Raw genomic sequence first — 24,213 nt, 5'->3', positions numbered from 1 at the left:
ACGGGCACTTTGGATGAAATCTTGGTCGGGTGACATCTCTTCCAAGATGAAGTTATGTTCTATAGCCTTCTCAGGGGAATATGTGTTTGGTCCTGTACTGGACAGGATCCTTGAGAAGGCTACAGATAAAAAGAAAGGTTTCCCTGAAGAGAAGACCGCTAAAACGAAAACTTCCTTTCGTAGCCAATTTTCCCAAAATAGCTCCTTTCGTGGTAGGGGTAAATCCGGACGTTGGAGTTACCCGAAAGGGGGGAGGGATAGAGGTTTCCTCCTCAATCCCCAAAACAAGGGAGGTGACAAACAGTGACGCCAGGATGGGGGGAAGACTATCCCAGTTTTTTGCTCAGTGGCAACAGACTTCTCCCAGCCTCTGGGCTCAAAATCTTGTCAGAAACGGTTACAGGATAGAGTTATCTTCCCCCCCCCCCCCCCCTCCAAATGTGTTTCTGGTTTCTCACCACCCATCTCCTTGTCAGCACAGCCAGATCTGGAGGGAGGTTCAGAACCTCCGGGACTTGGGAGTGGTAATTCCTGTTCCCGAGCTTCAACGGGGGCAGGGTTTCTACTCCAGCCTTTTCTTAGTAAAGAAACCGGGGGGTTCCTTCCGGATGATCATAAACCTCAAAAGGCTAAACAAATTTGTTACCTACAAAAAATTCAAGATGGAATCTCTATATTCCTCCATTCCTTTAATTCAAAAGGATGCGTCCCTCTGTACAATCGACCTAAAGGACGCATACTATCATGTTCCTATTCACTTCCAGTCTCAAAGGTTCCTGCGGTTTGCAATAAGAGATCACAGAGGGTCTGTTCACCACTTCCAGTTCGTGGCTCTCCCCTTCGGGCTGGCCTCAGCCCCAAGGATTTTCACGAAGCTGGTGGTAGAGATGGTCGCCTCCCTGAGGTCTCGGGTGTGACGGTCGTTCCTTACCTAGACGACTTTCTACTCATTTCCAACTCGGTAGATCAGTCTATAGCAGACCGAGACATCTTCTGCTCCCTTCTGACATCTCTGGGGTGCGTGATAAACCTAAAAAAGTCATCCCTAGTTCCAAAGACCAGGGTAAAATTCCTGGGGGTTCTGTTAGATTCAGAAAAACTAACAACCTTTCTTCCAGTAGAAAGAATTCAGAACCTGCAGTCAGCTATCGGGGCCTTCCTGGGACGTCGATCCTTCTCGTGCAGAGAAGCGATGAGTCTCTTAGGTCAGATGACAGCCTGCATAGTAGCAGTCCCTTGGTGCCAGGCCCATTACAGAGCCCTTCAGTCCTGGCTTTTAAGGAAGTGGGACAAAAATCTATCCTCTTTGGACAGGAAAATCCTGATCCCAGGCCACATAAAATCCTCAGTACGGTGGTGGCTTCAAACAAAAAACTTAACGAAGGGCATGGTCTGGTTCAAATCCCCAGCAGTGCTTATTCATACCGATGCCAGCGTAAAGGGGTGGGGCGCAAAAATTTCTTCCGATCTCTACCAGGGAGACTGGCCTCAAAGTATTGCAGCTCAGTCTTCAAACTACAGGGAGCTCAGGGCAGTTTGGGAGACAATACAGGTAGCCGCTCCAAAATTAAGAAATCAACATATAAAGGTCTATTCAGACAATGTAACGACCGTGTCCTACCTCAAACATCAGGGGGGCACACGGTCTCAGAAACTAGAGGGTCTGTCCAAAAAGATCTTCCTCTGGGGGGAAAAGAACGTAAGGTCGATATCTGCGATTCATTTAAAAGGAAGCCTAAACTGTGCAGCGGACTTCCTCAGCAGGACTACCATAGACCAGGGGGAATGGTCTTTAAACAGGGACGCCTTCAATCTGATCGTCCAGAGGTGGGGCCTCCCTCTGGTAGATCTATTTGCTACACTGGAACTGGGACATTGCATATGCCTTCCCTCCGTTCCCATTAATCCCAAGGGTTCTCCAGAAAATCATCAGGGACAGAGCCAGAGTAATCTTGGTCACTCCGTACTGGCCCAAGAGGAGCTGGTTCTCGGTTCTAACCAAACTCTCCTCTCAGGAAGTTTTTATTCTCCCAAAGACGAAAGATATCCTGATCCAGGGGCCGGTTCTCCATCCCCATCCGGAAATCTTCAGTCTCTCGGCTTGGATCCTGAGTCCAACCTTCTAAGACGTAGAGGGCTCTCTGAGAGGGTTATTTCCACCTTAAAGGCCAGCAGAAAGAAGGTGACAAACGCCATTTATTTTAAGATCTGGAAAAAGTTCTGTACCTGGTCAGGCGACGAAGCCCCAGACCAAACCAGACCGAATATACTGAAGATTTAGGATTTCCTGCAGAAGGGCCTAGAGTCTGGGTTAAGTCCTTCTACCCTTAGGCTGGGTTCACACTTGAGCGTTTTACAGCGCGTTCAAACGCGCTGTAAAACGCTCAACACATGAAAACCAATGCTTCCCTATGGCCCTGGTTCTCACTTGAGCGTTTTACAGCGCTGAAAAACGCGCTGTAAAACGCCCTACGCTCAAACAAGTACTTGAGCTTCTTTGGGGCGTTTTGACGCGCGTTTGTGGCCATAGGACATTGCAGTCAATCACACAAACGCGCGTCAAACGCGCGTTTACTATTGCAAAAAACGCTCGTCAAAAACGCGCGTCAAAAACGCGCGTTAAACGCGCATATCAAAGACGCTCAGGTCTGAACCCAGCCTTAGAGTCCAGATCTCAGCACTTAGTGCATATTTCGATTCCGAACTAGCCAGCCATAGATGGATCCAAAGATTCCTGAGATCTGCAGCCAGACTAAGACCTTCTCTCAAATCAAAGGTGCCTACCTGGGACTTAAACACGGTCCTTAACGGACTCACAGGTCCGCCTTATGAACCCTTGGACTCAAGTTCTCTGAAGCATCTTTCCCAGAAGGCGGCTTTTCTTATTGCTAGAACATCAGCAAAAATATTGAGCGAGATCCAGGCATTGTCAATAAGACAACCATACCTCACAATACAGGACGACCGTGTCACCTTGAGGCTAGACCCGACGTTTTTACCAAAAGTAGTAACTAGCTTCCATAGGAACCAGGAGATCATCCTTCCCTCCTTCTGTGAAAACCCTAAGAATTCTGGAGAAGAACGTTTCCATACCCTGGACGTTAAACGAACAGTGCTAAAATACCTAGAGGTCACTAAAGACGTGAGGAAGGTGGACAACTTACTAGTGCTCTTTTGTGGTAAAAATAAGGGGAAGGCAGCTTCCAGATCTACCATTGCCCGATGGGTAAAACAGGCTATTACAGACTGCTACAAGATCGAAGGCATCAGTTGTCCAGAAGTCATTCGGGCTCACTCTACGAGAGCCATGTCGGCCTCTTTTGCTGAAAAAGCAGGAGCTTCCCTAGATCAAATATGCCGGGCTGCAACCTGGTCTAGTGTAAATACCTTCACTAAACATTAGACTTGACTTATCCAGGTCCTCAGACCTGGCTTTTGGTCGCAAGGTCCTACAGGCCATTGCCCCACCCTAAGACGTATATAATTTGTTATGTCTCTCTGGGCCGTCATGGTGGTGAAGTGGAAAGCCGGAATTAGACTTACCGGTAATTCATTTTCCACGAATCCACCATGACGGCATGATATCCCACCCCGAAAATACATTTTACTCCAAAATTTGGTATGACTTAATACCAAAAAAAAAAAAAAAAAAACACTTTGTGGTTTCACTTGTTAACTGGTGATTGTGGCACTATAATCTGGAACTCACTGGTGAATGGTGGTGGGAGAGGTCCTTTTAAACCTATCTCTGTTCCTGCCCCTACAGAGGTCAGGGGTCAATCTCTCTGGGCCGTCATGGTGGATTCGTGGAAAATGAATTACCGGTAAGTCTAATTCCGGCTTTTTAATTGGTCTTTATTAAAAATATAGAGCCCTTTTTTCCGTACATGGCTAAGATGAGCGAGTAGCAGCCTCTGGATTTTCTCTCTTTTCTATCAGTTGGGGAGCTGACGTGCTCCTTATCTCTGCTCTCTGACATTATAAACACTAATTATAGCTCCGTTATTATTTTACTGATAAGAATGTGGCTTAAATGAGTAGTTTAGAGACCAGATTTATTAGATGGCCGGCACAAAGTGAAAGTACCAGTCACACACTTAGAAAAACAGTTAACCCTTTGTGACCGAACGGCTCAATATTTTTAATAAAGGCCAATTGAAAATATGGTTTTTATCCAAAGATGAGTAAAATGCAATCATAAACAAAAATTTACTCCAAAGGTGTACATAGCCTTTAATGCTATGGAAAATAAGTACGAGTACAGTATTTGGTTTCGGTCATTGCCAAAAAAAAAAAAAGGATTAAAGCAAAGTGTAGTGCTGCACTGGTTGGGGTTTTTCTACACTGTACTGTAAATGTACAGGGGCTCTCCTTTTACTACAGTAGACTGCATTACCAGCAGCTTAGACAGTAACCAGAGGCTTGCACACAATGCCGTTCTACAGCAGGTACAGTACATTACTCACCCAATCAGTGTTCCCAGTACCGTGCACTGTAAAGCACACTGATTTGCTGTTAAACATATGCTGATTGCCTGTATATTCCAGACATCCAGGCATGTGCCACGGACTTCCGCTGCTGCCCAGGGGCATCTAAGTGGTGGTCTGCAAATAACTTGCTGAATATTCCTGCCAATCAGAATTTGCAACTGTGCGCCAGTATGCGGGAGCATTGTAAATTGAGCCTGGAATCAACTAACCATCGCCCATGAGAGGTCATCCTAAGTTGAAATGATTGAATGTTAAGTGCATTGCAAGTCGAGAAATTGGTGCATTCAATTGACATTCTGTATGAGGATGGACGCTGAGCTTGAGGACTTAAGACCAAGTCACAGGGTCGTTTGTTGTCTTATTAATGGTCAGAGGATAATAATCATATAGTAGAAATTTTTTATGAAAATAAAGACATTTGAATTCTAGGGAAATAGTGGATGTATTTGCTAAGTATGTGTGGCATCTGTTACAGGCTTAAATGGGTTGTCCAAGATGACTAAAAATATCAGACGAGCCCTCCAATGGCCTGAAATAAAAAATCCTCATATACTCACCATGTTCTCCAGCACCGTTCACTGTAACGCTGGTCCTGTCCTCCAGCTTATTTATAAACTGCAGCGGTAGGTTGCTGGTATATGGCACCTGATCGTTGTCGGCAATCACTGTCCTCAGTGATCTAACGCTAAGGAAAGTGATTGGCTTTAGCAGTGAACCAGCACATCACAGTGTTGGTGACATGCAGGTGTGCGGCATGTGACCACTGCATCCAACAACTGTCCCATTCTTAGACCTCTGAGTACACCGATTGTGCATCTATTTATGGCATGTGCAATACTTAAATTTACTGAGTGGCACTTCACTAGGACTCTCATCGATGATATTAACACTTCAGCCGTTGTTCATAAATACTACAGTATATTTCTTTAATTAGATGGCCCGAATAGTAATTGCTAGTACTACTTTCAAGCTCATTATTGTCTTCCATGATAGGATTCTGAAGGACATACCATTGTTTAAGCTTGATTTGAATTAATGGATCACTGAGATTTCAAAAAACGTTTCATACGTCTTCCACCCACTAATCATATCCAAGGTTTTGATTAGTGGGTGTCTGAGTGCTGATACCCCCACCAATCGCTAGAACAAAGAGAGAGAAGTGCTTACATGCATGCATTTTCTCTTCTCGCTGCCGGAGACGAGGTGATTAGATGTTCTTGGTTCCCTCTTGAGTCCGTCTTCTTCAGTGAAGAGAGCACGTGCTGGTTGAGTGCTTCTCTCTCCTTGTTCTATTAGTCAGTGGGGGTCTCGGCACTCAAACCCCCACCAAACAAAGCCTTTAATGTCATAATAACATATCAAAAGTTTTTGAAAGTGCAGTGACTCTTTACTCGAATGTTCTTCTGACATATGCTCTTGGGAAATCATATTGAATTGTTACTTTCTAGAGTTTTCTCATTTTGGCTGGCTGGACACGGCCGGGTTTTGTTCAGGTTTTCAGATGCAGTTTTAAAGCTAAAACCAAGTGTGTATTCAAAAAAGAGCTGTAGAATCTATAATTTGTAATATTTTTCCCATGACTGTGTATGGGCAGACTAAGGCTCCATTCACACGTCCGCAACGTTTTTTGCGGATCCAAGGATCCTCAAGACACTGACAGCGGCAATGTGCGTTCCGCATTTTGCCAGCACTAATAGAATATGCCTGTTCTTGTCCGCAATTGCAGACAAGAATAGGACATGTTCTTTTTTTTTGCGGAACGGAAGTGCGGACCGGAGTGCTGCCCCATAGAAATGAATGGGTCCGCAATTCCGTTCCACAAAATGCGGATCGAAATTGCGGACGTGTGAATGGAGCCTAAGAGTTAATGTTTACCCTCATTTTGCATACCTTTTGTGTTCATTTAGGTAACTTTTAAATATTCATCTATAAATAAAACAATGATTTTTTTTTCACATGCTTGGTCACTTTCCCTACAGCCATGTCTCTGTATCCTGATCCTCTGCACAATGCAGTACAGCTAATAGAAATGACAATAGAACTGCCATACAATTCACATTAATCGTAAAAAATTATTTCTTGCCAGGGTTAAAGCTGCACAGACTGAACTGGGGCAACAGATACTAGCGGATTTTGAGGAAGCATTTCCATCACAGGGCACTAAGGTAATTATTTTCAGAAAGCCATTCTATTCAATAATGATGCCTAAAGACATTTTGGACATGCTCATGTTTGTGGTACAGAAATCTAAGAAACATTGCAGAGACATTGCATTTCTTGCACTTGTCAGAAATTACAACTTTTCTTATTTTCTAGAGCTGCATTCACAATTCTGTTGGTTGATATTTCATACCCTTTTACAAGTTTGTCATCAGACACACCTCCTAACAGCGTTGCTACATTGTTTCTTATGTCTGTCTGTACATAACCTGAGGTACATATGACATTCCAAAATGCAAATCGCCAGAGCAAGCTGGGAGATACAGTCAGGTCCATAAATATTGGGACATCGACACATATGCAAACTGTTGTAATTCCTGCACCGTTCACCTGATTTGGATGTAAATACCCTCAAATTAAAGCTGACAGTCTGCAGTTAAGGCTACTTTCACACTAGCGTTCAGAGCGGGTCCGTCTGATGTCTGCTCAGACGGATCCGCTCCTATAATGCAGACGTTTGCATCCGTTCAGAACGGATCCGTCTGCATTATAACTTAGAAAAAATTCTAAGTGTGAAAGTAGCCTGAGCGGATCCGTTCAGACTTTACATTGAAAGTCAAAAGGGGCGGATCCGTTTGAAGATTGCACCATATTGTGTCATCTTCAAACGGATCCGTCCCCATTGACTTACATTGTAAGTCTGGACGGATCCGTTTGCCTCCGCACGGCCAGGCGGACACCCGAACGCTGCAAGCAGCGTTCAGGTGTCCGCTTGCTGAGCGGAGCGGAGGCTGAACGCTGGCAGACTGATGCATTCTGAGCGGATCTGCGTCCACTGAGAATGCATTAGGGCTGGACAGATGCGTTCGGGGCCGCTCGTGAGAGCCTTCAAACGGAGCTCACGAGCGGACACCCGAACGCAGGTGTGAAAGTAGCCTAAAGCACATCTTGTTTGTTTCATTTCAAATCCATTGTGGTGGTGTATAGTTATGGACCTGACTCTCTCTCTCTCTCTCTCTCTCTCTCTCTATCTATCTATCTATCTATATACGAACTTTGATTGATATGCAAATGAGCACTCGCAATTGCCCAGGGGCGGCGTTCACTGTGTTGGTGCCCAGGCTGCCTTGCCTTTTTTTTATGGTTGCCCGCCCAAGCCTCTGCATATGCCCGCCCTCCTACTCCCTTGCGTCATCCTAAGGTCCGGCCGAGATCCCGCGACTGTGCACTGCCTCGCCGGGCCGGAGCATGCGCACTTTGATGCCCATTGTTGGCACAGCATCGCTTTAACTACTGCGCATGCTCCGGTGAACGGTGCAAAACCAGCAGTTCGCCGGAGCATGCGCAGTAGTTAAAGCGATGCAGTGCCAACAATGGGCATCACAGTGCGCATGCTCCGGTCCGGCGAGGCAGTGCACAGTCGCGGGATCTCGGCCGGACCTTAGGATGACGCAAGGGAGTAGGAGGGCGGGCATATGCAGAGGCTGGGGCGGGGAACAATGAAAAAAGGCAGGGCAGCCTGGGCACCAACACAGTGAATGCCGCCCCTGGGCACTTGTGAGTGCTCATTTGCATATCAATCAAAGTTCGTTTTTCCAGCTTCTGCGAGTCTAAAGACAAAGACAAAGGTACCATTACATTTATGTATAGGTGTGCTATAGGGCAATGTAAGCACTGTATATGGCCATATGGAGGTGACAGACTCCCTTTAAGAAAAATAGGCAGACTGTCTTAGATGGATGCAATACAGTAGTGCCCGTTGGCATAGTTTCACTTTTTTTTAAAGTACCGTATGTTACCCTACAAGGTTTTTTTGTTAGTTTTTTTTGCTGGACTCTGCAGGATGGAAAAGTTGTGTACTACGCTTTTGCTTCCCCCCCCCCCCCCCCCCCCCCCAAACATAGATGTTAAACATAGGGCAAAAATGTGATGTGTACCCATGACCGTATAAATTGGTCTGGATCCATTCTGAAATTTTGCGCCGCAAAAGATGTGGACAGCACACAGTGTGCTGTCTGCATCCGTAGTTTTGTTTCGCCCAAAAAAAATAGAACATGTCCTATTCTTGTCCGCAATCGGCCATGGTGGCCATCTGAGGTCTTGTATGTTTAGTCTAGTTACAACATACCGATGGCCGAGGAAAAACAACTGTGTTTTATTTACATCATGCAGATTAAATCAGCACTATAGAATGAAAATGTTATTATTTTTTTTTTTGTTTTACAAATCTAGTAAATAGCTTCTAACTTTGCTTGCAGTTCCAGTTAAATGAACCAATACTTACGTTTTTAGCTTTTTTGTTGTCTCAATTAGAGATCAGGGGGACCCAGTAACGTTCTACGTGATGCCTGCTTGGTAGCCAATGTTTTGGATGTACGGATTAAACAAGAGATCATCAAGAAATTTATCAGGCAGCATCTGTCTGAATACTCTGTCCTCTTCCAAGAAAATCAAGATGTAAGTATGCCTTTGGTTGTTCTTGATGAAGAGTAACTTATATTGCCTAAAGTACTTAAATGGGTTGTCCAACTTATTTTTTAAGTTCTCCAGAGCACCTAAATGTGTTAAAATAAAAGAATGTGTACTCACAATGTGGTCCCTACTGTTTCCAGCACTGCAGCTCCAGTCTGTATTTACAGTATATTTGCTGCGGTGGCGTATTTGTGTATATATATTGCTCTGTATATGGCTCTCTACCGGGACCCCATTTCTCTTCTCTATTAATCCTCCTTCTCCTTCTGCTTTCTAAAACGCCACATAAAGTAAATCAACGTCATCATCTCACTCAGCTCCCCCAGAACTCTCAATCACAGTTACTGGTTCCATATTTTCCCCAGTCTTAGCCTGGTTTCCCACGGGCGTTGCGGGAAAAGGTGCGGGTGCGTTGCGGGAAGATGCGGGATTTTTCCACGCGAGTGCAAAACATTGTAATGCGTTTTGCACTCGCGTGAGAAACATCGCGCATGTTTGGTACCCAAACCCGAACTTCTTCACAGAAGTTCAGGTTTGGGATCGGTGTTCTGTAGATTGTATTATTTCCCCTTATAACATGGTTATAAGGGAAAATAATGGCATTCTGAATACAGAATGCATAGTAAAATAGGGCTGGAGGGGTTAAAAAATAAAAAATAAAAATTTAACTCACCTTAATCCACTTGTTCGCGCAGCCGGCATCTCTTCTGTCTTTAACTGTGAGCAATAGGACCTTTGATGATGTCACTGCGTTCATCACATGATCCATCACCATGGTAATGGATCATGTGATGAGCGTAGTGATGTCATCAAAGGTCCTATTGCTCACAGTTAAAGACAGAAGAGATGTTTATTTTTTATTTTTTAAAGGGCTTCTGTCACCCCACTAAAGTGATTTTTTTTTTTTGGGCTAGTTAAATTAGTTATATTGCGCTATATGAAATTATAATGGTGTTACTTACTTTGATCCAGCAGTTTCTTCCAAAAACGAAGTTTTATAATATGTAAATTAGGTCTCTACCAGCAAGTAGGGCGGCTACTTGCTGGTAGCTGCTGCAGAAAACCGCCCCCTCGTCGTGTTGATTGACAGGGCCAGCCGGGATCTCCTCCTCCGGCCAGCCCTGTCGGCATTTCAAAAATCGCGCGCCTGTGTTCATTCGGCGCAGGCGCTCTGATATGAGGATGCTCGTCTCCTCAGAACTCCCTCAGTGCGCCTGCGCCGATGACATCACCGAAATAGAAGACGTCATCGGCGCAGGCGCACTGAGGGAGTTCTGAGGAGACGAGCCTCCTCATCTCAGAGCGCCTGCACCGAATAAACACAGGCGCGCGATTTTTGAAATGCAGACAGGGCTGGCCAGGGGAGGAGATCCCGGCTGGCCCTGTCAATCAACACGACGAGGGGGCGGTTTTCTGCAGCAGCTACAAGCAAGTAGCCGCCCTACTTGCTGGTAGAGACCTAATTTACATATTATAAAACTTCGTTTTTGGAAGAAACTGCTGGATCAAAGTAAGTAACGCCATTATATTTTCATATATCGCAATATAACTAATTTAACTAGCCCAAAAAAAAAAAAAACACTTTAGTGGGGTGACAGAAGCCCTTTAACCCCTCCAGCCCTATTTTACTTAGCATTCTGTATTCAGGATGCTATTATTTTCCCTTATAACCATGTTATAAGGGGAAATAATAATGATCGGGTCCCCATCCCGATTGTCTCCTAGCAACCATGCGTGAAAATCGCACCGCATCCGCATTTGCTTGCGGATGCTTGCGATTTTCACGCAACCCCATTCACTTCTATGGGGCCTGCGTTGCGTGAAAAACGCAGAATATAGAACATGCTGCGATTTTCACTCAACGCACAAGTGATGCGTGAAAATCACCGCTCGTGTGCACAGCCCCATAGAAATGAATAGGTCATGATTCAGTGCGGGTGCAATGCGTTCACATCACGCATCGCATCCGCGCGGAATACTCGCCCGTGTGAAAGGGGCCTTATAGTCCAGTGCCTTGTGATAACATTCTACCTTATCCTTCAAACCACACATCTAAGCCCTTACCAAGTCCTGCCACCTCCAGCTCAACCTTTTTGTATCCTTTTTTTTCTTCAACCCTGAGTCAACAAAGAAATGCTAGTGCATTTTTGTCTAAACAACTGCAACATCCTTCTTTGTGGCCCCCCCATCTAACAATCTTCTGCCCTTTCATCCATCCTCAACTCTGCTACTTGGTTATCCTACCTCTACCTTTATTTCTCCTTTGCCTCCCCCCTCTGACAATATCTGGCTCCCATTGCCTAGAAAACGTATTAGCAGTGGCCTACAAGGCTATCCACGGTGTGTCTCCTTACATTTCTGGCCTATTCTCCCCACACAATTTTTGACACTTCTAAGTCTTCATTCTTTGCTTTTCTCTTGTCTGCTCCTCACACCATCGTGTACAAGATTTCTCCTGTGCTTCCCCCATACTCTGGAATTGACTACCCCACCATCCAAGCTTTCAAAAACAATATGAAAACGACCTCTTCAGTAAATCTGCTTATGGGCAGAGGTTGTCCTGAGTAGACACCCCCTTTAACTAAGTGACCAGAATGGTCACTTGGCACTATAACGATTTTCTGCGTTTTACAACTGCTTAATTTTGGATCCGATTTTGGCTTGTTCGTGGATGTCAAAACCATTGTCGCGCTTAAACAGTGATTGCCAGAGGAAGTCCTAGTAAGGCGAATTTCATAATTTTACCAATATTCTGTTTCTGCTTGCTTACACATATTTTTTCTGCTTGCTTACATGTCAGGTCGCGTGGCTTGATAAAATTGATAGACGCTACGCTTGGATCAAACGTCAGCTGGTGGACTATGAAGAAAAGTATAGTCGCATGTTCCCTGCAGACTGGTGCATGACTGAACGCATTGCTGTGGAGTTTTGTCATATAACCAGGTAAGTTCAAAAAGTTAAGTAATCATCTGGCTTTCCTCAATTTTCTAAAATAGTTATTAGCCCCTTCTCGCAAAAATTACGTAACTGCACATCCAGACTGTCAGTGCTTTACTGTTGCAGCTGCAGTTTATAGCCTCTCCTGACATGTATGTTTCAGTAACTACTTGCATTCCCCATGTATTACCAATTCTGGAGCATCTCTTCTTATGCCTCTGATGTGCTCATCTTCTATTATTACTATTATGAATTGCCAGCACTCTGCTATAATGGTCCATCAGGATGCCACCAGGTGGGAATGAGTGCCTGCAGAGTCTGACATTATCCAGTCAGTGCTGTCAGTGGCAGAATGTGAAGGGACACACACCCAGATGGACCTTCATTGCAAACTGCTAGCAATTCATTCAGAACTTCTAGCAAGAATGGCACAACTTAAAATCATAAGAATAGACGCTCCAGAATTTGTATTATATAGGGAATTAAAGTAGTTAACAAAACAGACATGTTAGGAAAGGTGAAAGGTCTCCTTTACCTACTTGGATTCTGCGGTCAGTAGCAACTAAGTGTTGGTTGACTCTTACCCTATCTTCACCCCACCATTGTGAACGCAGGGTGCTGATGGTTGCTATGGCAACAGTAGGCCTAACTACTGAAGCTTATTAGGCTCTGCCAAAGCAGTGTCTAATAGGTTTACGGTCAGTGTGTAGCTGACAAGTATAGTATTGAAGTAATACTTGTATATTATTGACGTATTGGAATTTCAAGTCCCCAAAGAAAAATATTTAGAACACATTTCAAATAAAAAAAAAAAATGTAAACTACTTTTTTTTGTCTCCTTGCCTCACAAACATGATAAAATGCAATCTATATCCCAAAGCGGAACCAAAGATTGACCCCACAAAAAAACAAGCCCTCACACTGTCTGTGAACATAAAAATAAAAAATCTGGCTGTCAGAAAAAAAGGCAACACAAAAACATGATTTAAAAAAGCAAAATTCTACAACACACCTGGGGGGAAAACATCCGAATAGGTGGGGTGGTGGTGGGTTTACAGGATAGTGCAGACAGGGGGTTTCAGCTCTTATTGAGAGACCCAAGGGAAGAATTCCTGAAAAATACGCCATACCCAGAGCATTCTGCATTTTGACAAAAATGCGCAAACACAGCACAAAAAATGATGTGCAAAAAACAAGCTGTGTCTGTAGTGAATTTGATAATTCACTATAGACTTTAACACCTGGATGCAAAAAAAAAAAAACTTTGCAAAATAATGCTGGAAAAAAACAGCAAAAACTGCCCTTAATAACGGTGTTTAAAATCAGCCTAAAGAGTTTATCCTGCAACAAAAATGTATTACGTATCCATAGTATGGGTGAAACATGTATGATTACTGGTGGAGCAACCATTGGAACGACCATGGATCACTAGAATCTGGGTCTGAACTTCCCATTTCTGAGACATTTGACTAAAGTGGTGCTCAAGCATGCATTTTGATGCTTTATTTAATGCCTTAGGGACTGACGTGGATAGCGGAGTACTGCTCAGTCCTATAGACTGAATGGAACGGCTGGACGCATGTGTGACCATTGCTCCCTTCAATTGCCTCTAGAATTAGGGCCTGGGCATCCACTGTACTAGTGATCTGTGTGGACCCCACAAATGTAGCCTCCACTAATCATACGTTTATGACCAGCCCTGTGGATAGGTGACAAATGTTTTTCATGGGTTATCCCTTAAAAAAGGGTTTTCTGAGTGTTTAATATTGATGACCTATCCTCAGGATAGGTCATCAATATCAGATCGGCGGAGGTCAGCTGTTTGAGGTGGCAGCTTACCGAGCACAGTGCAGATCCGATATTGTTGACTCGTCCTGAGGGTAGGCCAACAATATCAATAACTAGTTGGAGTACAGTACCTACTTATGATCACTATGCTGATTCTTTCATTTCTGGTTATGTGTTATTTTAATCCATTATGTAGAATAGTGTGATTGGTTTTATTCTGTAGAAGTCCCCAATGGACATACCCTTGAGCACTATAATATAGCTGAAGTAACACCGTTCTCACTCGCAGGTTAAAAGCACCATGCACATCCAATTTTACCTTTTGTAAAAGCTTTTTCCTTTAGTGAAAGGATTACTCAGTGCAAGGCCTTGAGCCGCCCAGCTATTTTGTTCAGTAATTTAATGGTATATTCTGTACTGAGCTTACTCCAGGAAAAAGAAGAAATCCCCTTGAGATGAAAAGTATCTGCACTACCAGAGCTTTTATAATACCCTCTATACCTGTCATTGTTCTGCCTTTAATGAGAACTTCATCTGCTGCCAACGCTTTGTTCTTCTAATACATATGCTGGCTTAGAAGCCCTGAACTCCTCACCTTTCCACAAACCTATTTCTTGCCCAGTGTGAGCCTCAAAAGGACAAGCCCGAAATGGGAAACACTGCTGCTAGATCACAGAATGAGACCATATCAATATTATTTACCTGTCCTTCATAGTAGCTTTTTACTCTTATATAATGTGCATGTTGGACTTTGTTCACATTTCTTGACATTTGTTTTTCTGTTCCACCCTATCACCAGGGGTGCCTGATGGACCCCATTACCTGTTAGGTAGTTCTTATGTTTTCTTTTTTTATATGATTTTTTTCCCCATGTCAATTCTATATTTTATACAACTGTTGCTTTGTATATTTGTATTATTTATTAACAAAATTCCTTTTTCCTGCAGAAATGACCTTTCAAAAATCATGAGAACGAGAGCTAAAGAGATTGAGGTGAAGTTGCTGCTTTTTGCTATCCAGAGAACCACTAATTTTGAGGGACTTTTAGCAAAGCGTTTCTCTGGCTGCACCTTGACAGACACCGTTGTGGTAAGGACCATAGTTGGCTATGTATTACATTGGCTTTGCTCATGTATTAACTCATTTGACAGCGTCTGCTCTGATTTTTTTTTTGATTTTTTTTTTTATAAAGAAAAGTGAGAATAAATTGCTGCTTATGTGAGTAGGTTTGTGATAGAATTCTACCAGTGGTTGCACGTAGATGAGTTCAGGAAGATCTGGCTAAGCAAGTAGACTGTGCTGTTTCTGTAACTCCCCTAGACTTTGGTGGAGAAAGCCACTCATTTAACTGGTATGGTCATAACGGCTTAGCACGTTAACCTTCCACGTCCCTGTTAAAGAGGGCTTCCCATGAGCCAAAGTATAGCCTGTAACAGTGCATATAAGATAAGTCTTGGACCAAAAGTTGGGCACCTGAGGACAGATCCACCAGATATGGAGCAGGTTGAAGGGTAGCCAGCCACTGCATGGGCTATTTGATTAGGAACGAGATACTATCTTATCCGCACCTTGTAGGAGGTTAGTGAGTTTTCCAGGAATTTGATACTGATGTTCTTTGGACAGGCCATCAATATCAGATCAGAAGGGGTCTGACTCCCTGCATCCATAACAATCAGCTGAATGAATTGGCCATGGTGGGGTTCTAGAACTCTGACCTCCACTGATCTGATATTGATATAGCGACTGCACTGTTGAATTCAGTAGTTTTATGATATTGTAATGTTTATTTTCCTGAAAAAGATTTAAGTTTTTTTTCATGTGAATTCTTCGTTGCCTCTATTTCTGTAGAACAATAAAGAGGGCTGATTCAGATTAAGCCTGACCACTGCAGACTTGGCATTATATCTAAATTCCTTCCTCAATTACTCACAAAAGTAGTCTTTCATTTATTATGCGGCTCTTTGTGAGTTTCTTCTTTCTAATGCACATTAGCTGTTTTCTTTAGAGACTGTGGGCATGCTTTTACGGTTATTATAATAGGTAAGGAGATTTTGTTATTGAAAGGTATAGCTCTACTATCAGTATAATATTGATATGTCATATGGCCAACTACATGAGGCCTTAAACTGTTTTGGGTCCATAATCCTTGATTATATGGGGGAAGGATACATCTGTCTGTCAAAAACTTCTCTTCCTCCACTTAGTGTGGAGAAGGATTCGGATGCTCCAAGACTGGACCAATGACTCTCCAAACCTTTCGGAAGCTGGACAGTTTCAGAAACCATTATGGTCTTGTAATCCCAGGTCTTCTAAAATTCATTTCGAGCAGTATTAGACCTTCCTAATATAGGGTCCCCTTGTTTTTTTCAGTCCATATACTACTCCCAAAACAGTAGCAGATCATGTCGGAGAAAAACAAACTTGAAAAAAAGACATGATGCTTACTAATAGTTAAAGGGTCATAAGCAGTAACTGGAATTTAAACGGGTTGGCTCACCTCGAACCTTGGTGGCATATCGCTAGGATATGCCACCAATGTCAGATAGGCGCGGGTCCCATCTCTGGGACCCACACCTATCTCTAGAACAAGGTGCCCAAAGTTCAGGAGAGCATGCTAAGCAAAGCTCCCAAAGAGATTGAGAGCTTTCTTCAGTGCACTGTCCCAAACTTTGGGCATTCTGTTAGGTGTGGAGTGTGGGTCACAGAGGTGATGCTAGTGATATGCCACCAATGTTCCAGGTGAGACAACCCTTTTACTAATGATCAGCACATGCCTATATATCCGTATATATATTGCCAGTAGCCCAAATCCAAGTATGGTAACATGCATCCCCATCTGTTCAAAACCTCTATATGTGTTTGAGATTCCAGCACTACTTTTGTCATGAGATACTACAGGTGTAGTAGAGCTAATACACATGCTTTGAGACGTGTTATCTAAACTAAATGTGCTAAGCAAACACCTTCAATTTCTTTTCAATGGCTTTTGTTTCAAGATAACCCGATGAGTTAAGAAATTTGAGTTAAGAGTTTGTGTGTTAACCCTGCTACATCTGTATGCCTGGGTAAGAATGTACTACTACCTGGAAATAATGGTGGACTAACTTGTCTATGGCGTCCCCTCAGGGCTGGATGAATATAGATGTACTTTTGTAGTAGTAAATGAGTCCTGATGGCAATCATTTTTCATTCGTACCTCCATTCTGAACTTCTTTTAGTTGATGATTCAACGGCACATAGCGGAAGTTCTCTAGATGTGAAACCTGCACATGAGCTGATTCTATTGGACAAACGAGTGACAGTATATTATGTGGAAAGAAGCCCTATGACCTCAATACCATTCTGTGCAGCCCCCAACCATCTGGTGACAGACATGTATGTCTGTGTCTTGTGGCTGCTAGCATGCATTTATCATGTATTTCATTAGTTGGTAATCCTGGAGGTGTAACCAGACAGTTATAGTATATACTGTATGTACAATATGCCATAAATACAGTATTTCAGTTGATAATACACCTATGACTTTTATTTTTGGTCCTTGGGATTCCTTCAGTCTTACAATGTGTAAGGTTGTGAACCCCTGACCTACGAGAACAAAGAGTCATGTCTGATGGAGAGGTGAAGACAGCGGTGCATTCGTGACTCACAGCCCAGCCTAAGACATTTTTTTATGAGGGAAACAGCTTGTTGCAGATGGACAATGTGTATTGAAAAGCAGAAACTCAACTTTTCTGAAAGTTGATTAAAATACATTCTACAGCCAGAGGGCTGATAATTTTTGACCCTCGTACATTAAATGTATGCGGAAATGCGAAATTAAAAAATCAGAAATAATTTTTAAAAATGTTATTGTGTTCAGATTAGTTAAGCGAATAGTTTGAATTCACAGTCGAGGTCTTTTTGATGTTGCAAGCCTAAATTAAAAATCAATTTAGATGCTGCTTTTGACATACACTACACAATTATCATTCATCATGAATCGTTAGTGTTCATATGGTAACCATTATCTGGTCATCTAAATCTGCCATTATTTATTGAATCCTGAACCAGGGACATCAGGCTCCATGCAGAAGAAATGTAATGTCCGTGTTCCTCAGCCATGTTGCATCCTTTGCTTATATGTGGCCTCCTGATGCAGTTTATTAGTAACCCTTTACAAGTGTGTCCAGTTTATTATTCTTCAGAGAAAATGTAGTTTACAGACCACCTAGAAACAAGTAGAAAAATAATGGGAAGGATAAAAAGGGCCCTCTCGTTTGGGGTATAGGGATGCCTGTGGGGAGCCACCCCCATAACTCTTCTCCCTGTTCTTAGCTCTTTGTATGGACACATAGCTGGGGTTGACCTGATTAAAACGCTGTTTCTCTTTTGTTGATGTGATGCTCCGTTCCCAAGTTATTATACCTTTTCTTGATATGCAAATGAGGCCTTTGGTGCAAAGAAGGCATGGCCATTGCTCTTGTTGCACCCTAGCTCCCTTCATTTCTATGACCTGCTCCACCTTGGCTGCTTTGATTGACAGGGCAAGGCAATGGTAAAGCAACACAAAGAGGCTTGTTTTTTTGTGTTGAACTTTCTATTGGCAACATTCTGAGGTACACATTTTATTGAATAACTTTTTTATAAATTTTTGTTGATTAGAGGAATAGAAAAAAACAACCAAGCTCCAAGCAACCAAGAATTGTGCCACGAACTGTGCAGTATAAATAATATGTTAACTTTTATTCTTTGAGTTGGTATGAATTACACAGTACCAAATGTATACTTTTTTATGTTTGGTACTTTTGCTGAATAAAAATTTGTTTTAGGGTCCATTCACACGTCCGCAAAATCGGTCCGCATCCGTTCCGCAATTTTGTGGAACGGGTGCAGACCCATTCATTTTCAATGGGGCCGGAATGTGATATCTGCATTTGCGGATCCGCACTTCCGCATCCGTGCTTTCGTTTCCGCAAAATAATAGAACATGTCCTATTCTTGTCCGCAATTGCGGACAAGATTAGGCATTTTCTATTATAGTGCCGGCAATGTGCGGTCCGCAAATTGCGGAATGCACGTTGCCAGTGTACGTCTTTTGCGGATCCGCAGAACACTTACGGACGTGTGAATGGACCCTTATAGAGGAAAATTTGGGGAGAACAATAAGGAAATGAGGAATTTGATCATAGATTTTTTTCCTGCAGTGCAATTTAAATAATGTTAGTATTTTTGGACTATAAGACTCAAAATCTTGTTCAAAAGTCCCTGCGTCTTATAGTCTGCAATTAAGGTGCTCCAACAGTGCCAGACCTCCGTGACTGCTTCCTTAATGGGTTTGGCAAAACCCCTCTCTTGGGCAGACCTGCAAAGAGATAAATGCAGTATTGCTGTTTTTTCCCATCTCCCTTAATTAGTTAATCAGGAAGTTATGTATTCCCCAAAATGACAGCATTAAAAACTGCAACTTGTCCCATAAAGAACAATCCCTCAAACAGCTACATAGATGAAAAAATAAAAAAGTTATAGCTCTTGGAAGGCGACAACGAAAAAAGGAAGCAAAACGCTTGGTCAGTAAGGCCCAAAACAGGCTGGTCACTAAGGTGTTAATGATCTGACAAAGGGCTCATACAGTGTATTGTTGGATCAGTGAGAGCGGTGTATCTATACACTCTCTCTCTTTGCCCGACACCGATCAGTGCAGACACAACAAGGCTGAAACATTATTCCGCTTACGGAGAGGACAGTGAGAAACACCGCACTGTCAGACCAGTAAGAAGACTGCACAGTGCATACTGTATTGTATCGTCTTATGGTCAGGTGGAAAAATTTGGTAGTTATCTTTTTCCTATGGGTTGTCTTTCCATCAAACTGCCGTGGTCGCCATTGACGGTGGCTTCTAAGGAGGTAACTGACCTGCTCCTGTAGATCAACCCCGTCTACCCCCTGGTGCTATGACAGTACTTGCTGTGCTGACTGAGCATGATAAAAAGGGGGAGACTGGCAGCACCATCCAGGAACGGAGAACCAGGAACTGTTTTTTCACGTCATATTGGAAAGTAACGTCTGTTAGGGCTCATGCACACAAATGTGTGCTGCCCGTTCCGTGCATTGGGGACAGCAAATTGCGGTCCCCCATTGCACGGGCACCATCAACTTGAATGGGCCTGTGATCTGTCTGCACTGCAAACATAGTGCGGGGGCACAGACAGAAATCCCACGGAACCACTCCCATCAATCTGAATGCCTACTATTTAGCAAGAATAAGACCATATGCACTTGATCGTATTTCTGGTCCGCATCTGATCCACATTTTTTACGGATTGTATGCAGACCCGTTCATTTCACTGGTGCAGCAAAAAATGTGGACAGCACACCATGTGCATCCGTATGTCCGTTCCGCAGCGCCCACAAAAAAAAGAAAATGGCGGGAAGCACAAGGCCGGGAACCCATGTTTTGCAGATTGCAAATCGATTATGGTCGTGTACATGACGCGTAACAGTTGTACGTGAAAACTAGAAAATACGCTGTGTAGTGTAGATTTGTCGTGTTCCTCAAATTTTTTTAAATGGATTTTTATTGATATGTTGCCAGTGTTAATCAAAGGTGGAAATTCATTTTAATAAATAATTTTTATTATTATCATTATTTTTTATTATAGAAAAAGCCTGAAGTGCAGCCTCCTGTTTCTACTAACCCCTTTCTAGATGATGATAACATAGCAGAGGAATCTGCTCTGGAGAGAGATGGCGACCTGGACAAAGTGAGTTTTGTCTGTCTTACCCCTCCTGACATTAAACTAATATTTATTGGATGCCCTCAACTCTTCCAACAACACATGATGTCGGATGTGGAGGGAAGAGAAGGAGCGGGCAAGTTGAATTTTAGCATCTGATCTTTTTGTTCCCCCAGGTGATAAGCCACCCCCAGAGGTGTGTGGCAGCAGCTTTCGGCCCTCTTCCCATTAAAAACACATACATGCTGTATATGTATGGGTGACGTGAGAGACATAGGTGGCAGATGGAATGATTGTTCGTCCAACAGCTATTGAAGGTGTATGGGCACCTTAACGTCTGGTATATTCATGGAGCTGCAGGCTCCCCCACCTGGTGCTGCTCATTGACAGATTTCTCCCTATGCACAAAAATGGGGAGGAATCTGTCGGTCAGCAGTGGGCTGGGGCGAGCCCACTTCTCATCAGTATGCTGGACTCTTGGTTCGAAGCACACTACAAATAATACAATGCGGGGCCTTGTTCAATCAACGGGCACCAAAAAAAAGTCCTTTTGGCATCTGTTGGGACAGTATAAGTTGGGATACATTTTTAGCGATTGTATGAAATAGTGCAGTACTATGCTGTTCTATACAGATTCAACCAGTAACACATATATATATATACGCCTATGAGCAATCGGTCAGTGCATTCCTATAGAATAGCACACATGAGAAAACCATCCTGGGGTATTCCATCTGCCTTACTGCACACGCAGAGTAAACAGAGCTCTGGTGTCAGACTGGAGGTATAAAGATGATATTATTACAGTACCGGGGAATTTCATACCTGTCAGTTTGATTTGTCAATTCCACATACAGTACAGGGTCATCCTAGGCCATATTACGCTGGTGCCTTCTTCTGCTTTGGGAATGAGTAGGGGAAATTATAGAACGTGAGAAAAATCATACCACATATAGGAAAAAAGGTAGCAAAGAAGAATTGTAATTACCGTAGCTGAAGATGTACTAAACTGCTATAGAACCATTGTTTTCACGAGAAGGTTCTCCCCTACAAACAGTGCCTTGTTCCAGGAGCCTGTAGTCAGGAGTTTTTTCCCTAATGTGGATTCCATCCCACTGACAGATTAACGGAAAAGCAAAGTGGAATTTTCAGTGTCTTTATGTGAAAGTAACAGACCCCTGAATTATTTGTGCTCACCCACAATTTTTCTGTCACCTAACAGTGATCAACAAGTTGTACATACCAAATGGTACCATATAAATGGTACCATTAAAAACTACAGTCCATACTGCAAAAAACAAAGCCTCATACAGTGCTGTAGACCAAAATCTAACAAAGTTATGGCTGTCAGAAAATGGCGAAGCAAAGAATTTTTTTTTTTCCAAAGATTATTTTTTTTAAAGTAATTAAAGAAAATAAAAACGATACAAGTTTGCTATCACTGTAATCGGATTGAACTGCAGAATAAGGACATCTTGTCATTTTTAGTGCACTGTGAACACCTTGATGTCAAAACCCCAAAAACCTTAGCAGAAATGTACTTTATTTATTTATTTTATTTTACCCCACAAATAATTTTTTACCCATTTTTCAAAACAAGAGATGGTAAATGAAGTGGTGGCATTAAAAAAATGCATCTTTTCCCGCAAAAGAAAAAAGCCCTCATTTGACTATGTGAATGGAAAAATAAAAAAGTTATGGCTATCGGAACGTGGGGAGCAAAAATAAAAACTGCAGAAATGAAAATAGGCCTGGTCTTTAAGGGGTTAATAAAGTCTAAAGTAAAATTGAGTCTCTAAAAATATTTGTTCTGATTAGGAACTTTTCGGCTGAGCCTCAGTCATGCAGACGGCCTCTGAAAAGCACGAGATTCTAGAAATAATTCTGTGCCATTGTTCTTGCGGCCTCGAACCTGTAGCTTTTCAGTTCTTAATATGGTGATAGGAATAAAAATTTCAGTTTGACTGTTTTGTTTTTAACAGCCAAAGAAGCCTAAAGCACCAGAAAATCCATTCCACGGCATCATTTCCAAATGTTTCGAGCCCCACCTGTATGTCTATATAGAGTCCCAAGACAAGTGAGTAGTATACAGTATTTTATATTCTGAATGCAGAGACTAAACATTGGTTATATAACTGTACTGTGTAGGCTTTAAATAATTCAATCGAATATTCTGTGTTCATAGCTCCTTGAAGGGGGATTTTTATTTTTTTATGCCTCATTTTCCTATTCTGGTACCTAATTGAATCGAATACTGAACTCGTCTTACAGTAAATTACTGAGTGGGTCCATTACTGCCAGGGGTCTGTCTTGCTTCCTGCCAGCCAATGTAATCCCAGCATTTAGTAATCCCGCCACACCCTGTCCTGACTTTACATTGAAACCCATTTTTATTTTTCTCTTTTCCACATAATCAGAAATGTTTTCCATTAGTTTTTCCCTTGCAGGCACCCTAAACTTGAAAGGAATTTGTAACTTTAGCTAAACATTTTTGAGAAGAGAAAGCCTTCGGTTGCCAGTTTCTTAACCAGTGGATGCCCTGAACTGATCTTTGAAAGATTGGGGGCACAGAAATGTGTAATGCATACCCTGTCACTTGTGTTAAGAGCTCTGCTATCTTCTGTTCTTCATCATTAGGTTTAGTTATGTTCACGTTAACTATTTTGTTTTATTTGTTAGAAAATATTCCATCTTTTGTAGTCGTTGATTCTTCCAAATAGTAAAAAAAAAAAAAAAAGTGCTTCCTTAGGCTCTGTTCACATCTGTGTTGTGGTTTCTGTTTATAATAGATCTACGACACAGTACAATATTTAACAGACTATTAACATACAGTGAGGTTCATTGGGTCCTGCTGATCTGCAACCAAGGCACCTGACTGAGCCTTCAAAGTAGATGTGCACACAGCCTTCACGTGATCAGAAATCTGTGCATTCACACGACTATCAGTTTTACGCCTCCTGCACACAAACGTATTTTCTTTCCGTGTCCGTTCAGTTTTTTTTTTTTTAGGACCCTATACGGAACTATTCATATCAATGGGTCCGCAAAAAAACTGAAGATACTCCTTGTGCGTTCCATTTCCGTATGTCTGTATTTCTGTTCCGCAAAAAAAATAGAACGTGTCCCATTATTGTCCGTATTACGGACAAGGATGGTACTGTTTTATTAGGGGCCAGCTGTTCCGTTCCACAAAATACGGAATGTACACGGACGTCATCCGTTTGCAAAATACATAAGGTCGTGTGCAAGAGGCCTTATGGTCCGCAAATCTCAGATCCTCAAAATGCGGATGCGGTCTGTGTGCATCTCACACTTTCTACTAACCCCAATGGAAAAAATGCCTATTCTTGTCCACAAAGCAAACAAGAACAGGACACGTCCTATAATTTGCGGCTCGGCCACACGGAGGTGAACAGCACACAGATGACATCTGTGTGTTATCCACATTTTTAGCAGTCCCATAGAAACGAATGGGACCGTGTTCGATCCACTAAAAATGCGGATTGGACGCGGACGGAAAATACGGTGGCGTGAATGCACCCTCATCAATACAGAACCTCAAATCCAGTGCAGCAGTGAAATGATAGTTGTTGGCATCTGCCACTAAAAGGTGCCTACTGAAGACAGATTGATCCAAAGCTCCATAATCTGAA

General features: G+C 42.7%; 1 protein-coding gene across 2 annotated transcripts in view; it reads left to right on the top strand.

Annotated features, from left to right (window-relative positions):
- Positions 1-24,213, top strand: part of VPS53 (VPS53 subunit of GARP complex) — a 175,439-nt gene that overhangs the window by 81,740 nt on the left and 69,486 nt on the right. For both annotated transcript variants that reach the window (XM_040424767.1, XM_040424768.1), the window contains 6 exons: positions 6,577-6,655; positions 8,964-9,107; positions 11,923-12,065; positions 14,795-14,936; positions 20,486-20,587; positions 22,543-22,637. In XM_040424767.1, coding sequence (XP_040280701.1) covers positions 6,577-6,655; positions 8,964-9,107; positions 11,923-12,065; positions 14,795-14,936; positions 20,486-20,587; positions 22,543-22,637 — 705 coding nt within the window. The remainder of the gene's footprint in view (positions 1-6,576; positions 6,656-8,963; positions 9,108-11,922; positions 12,066-14,794; positions 14,937-20,485; positions 20,588-22,542; positions 22,638-24,213) is intronic.

The sequence above is a fragment of the Bufo bufo genome, chromosome 3, assembly GCF_905171765.1.
Source record: "Bufo bufo chromosome 3, aBufBuf1.1, whole genome shotgun sequence".
Taxonomy (NCBI): Eukaryota; Metazoa; Chordata; class Amphibia; order Anura; family Bufonidae; genus Bufo; species Bufo bufo.
Note: the sequence above shows the minus strand (reverse complement) of the source record. Positions and strands in the feature narration are given on the sequence as shown.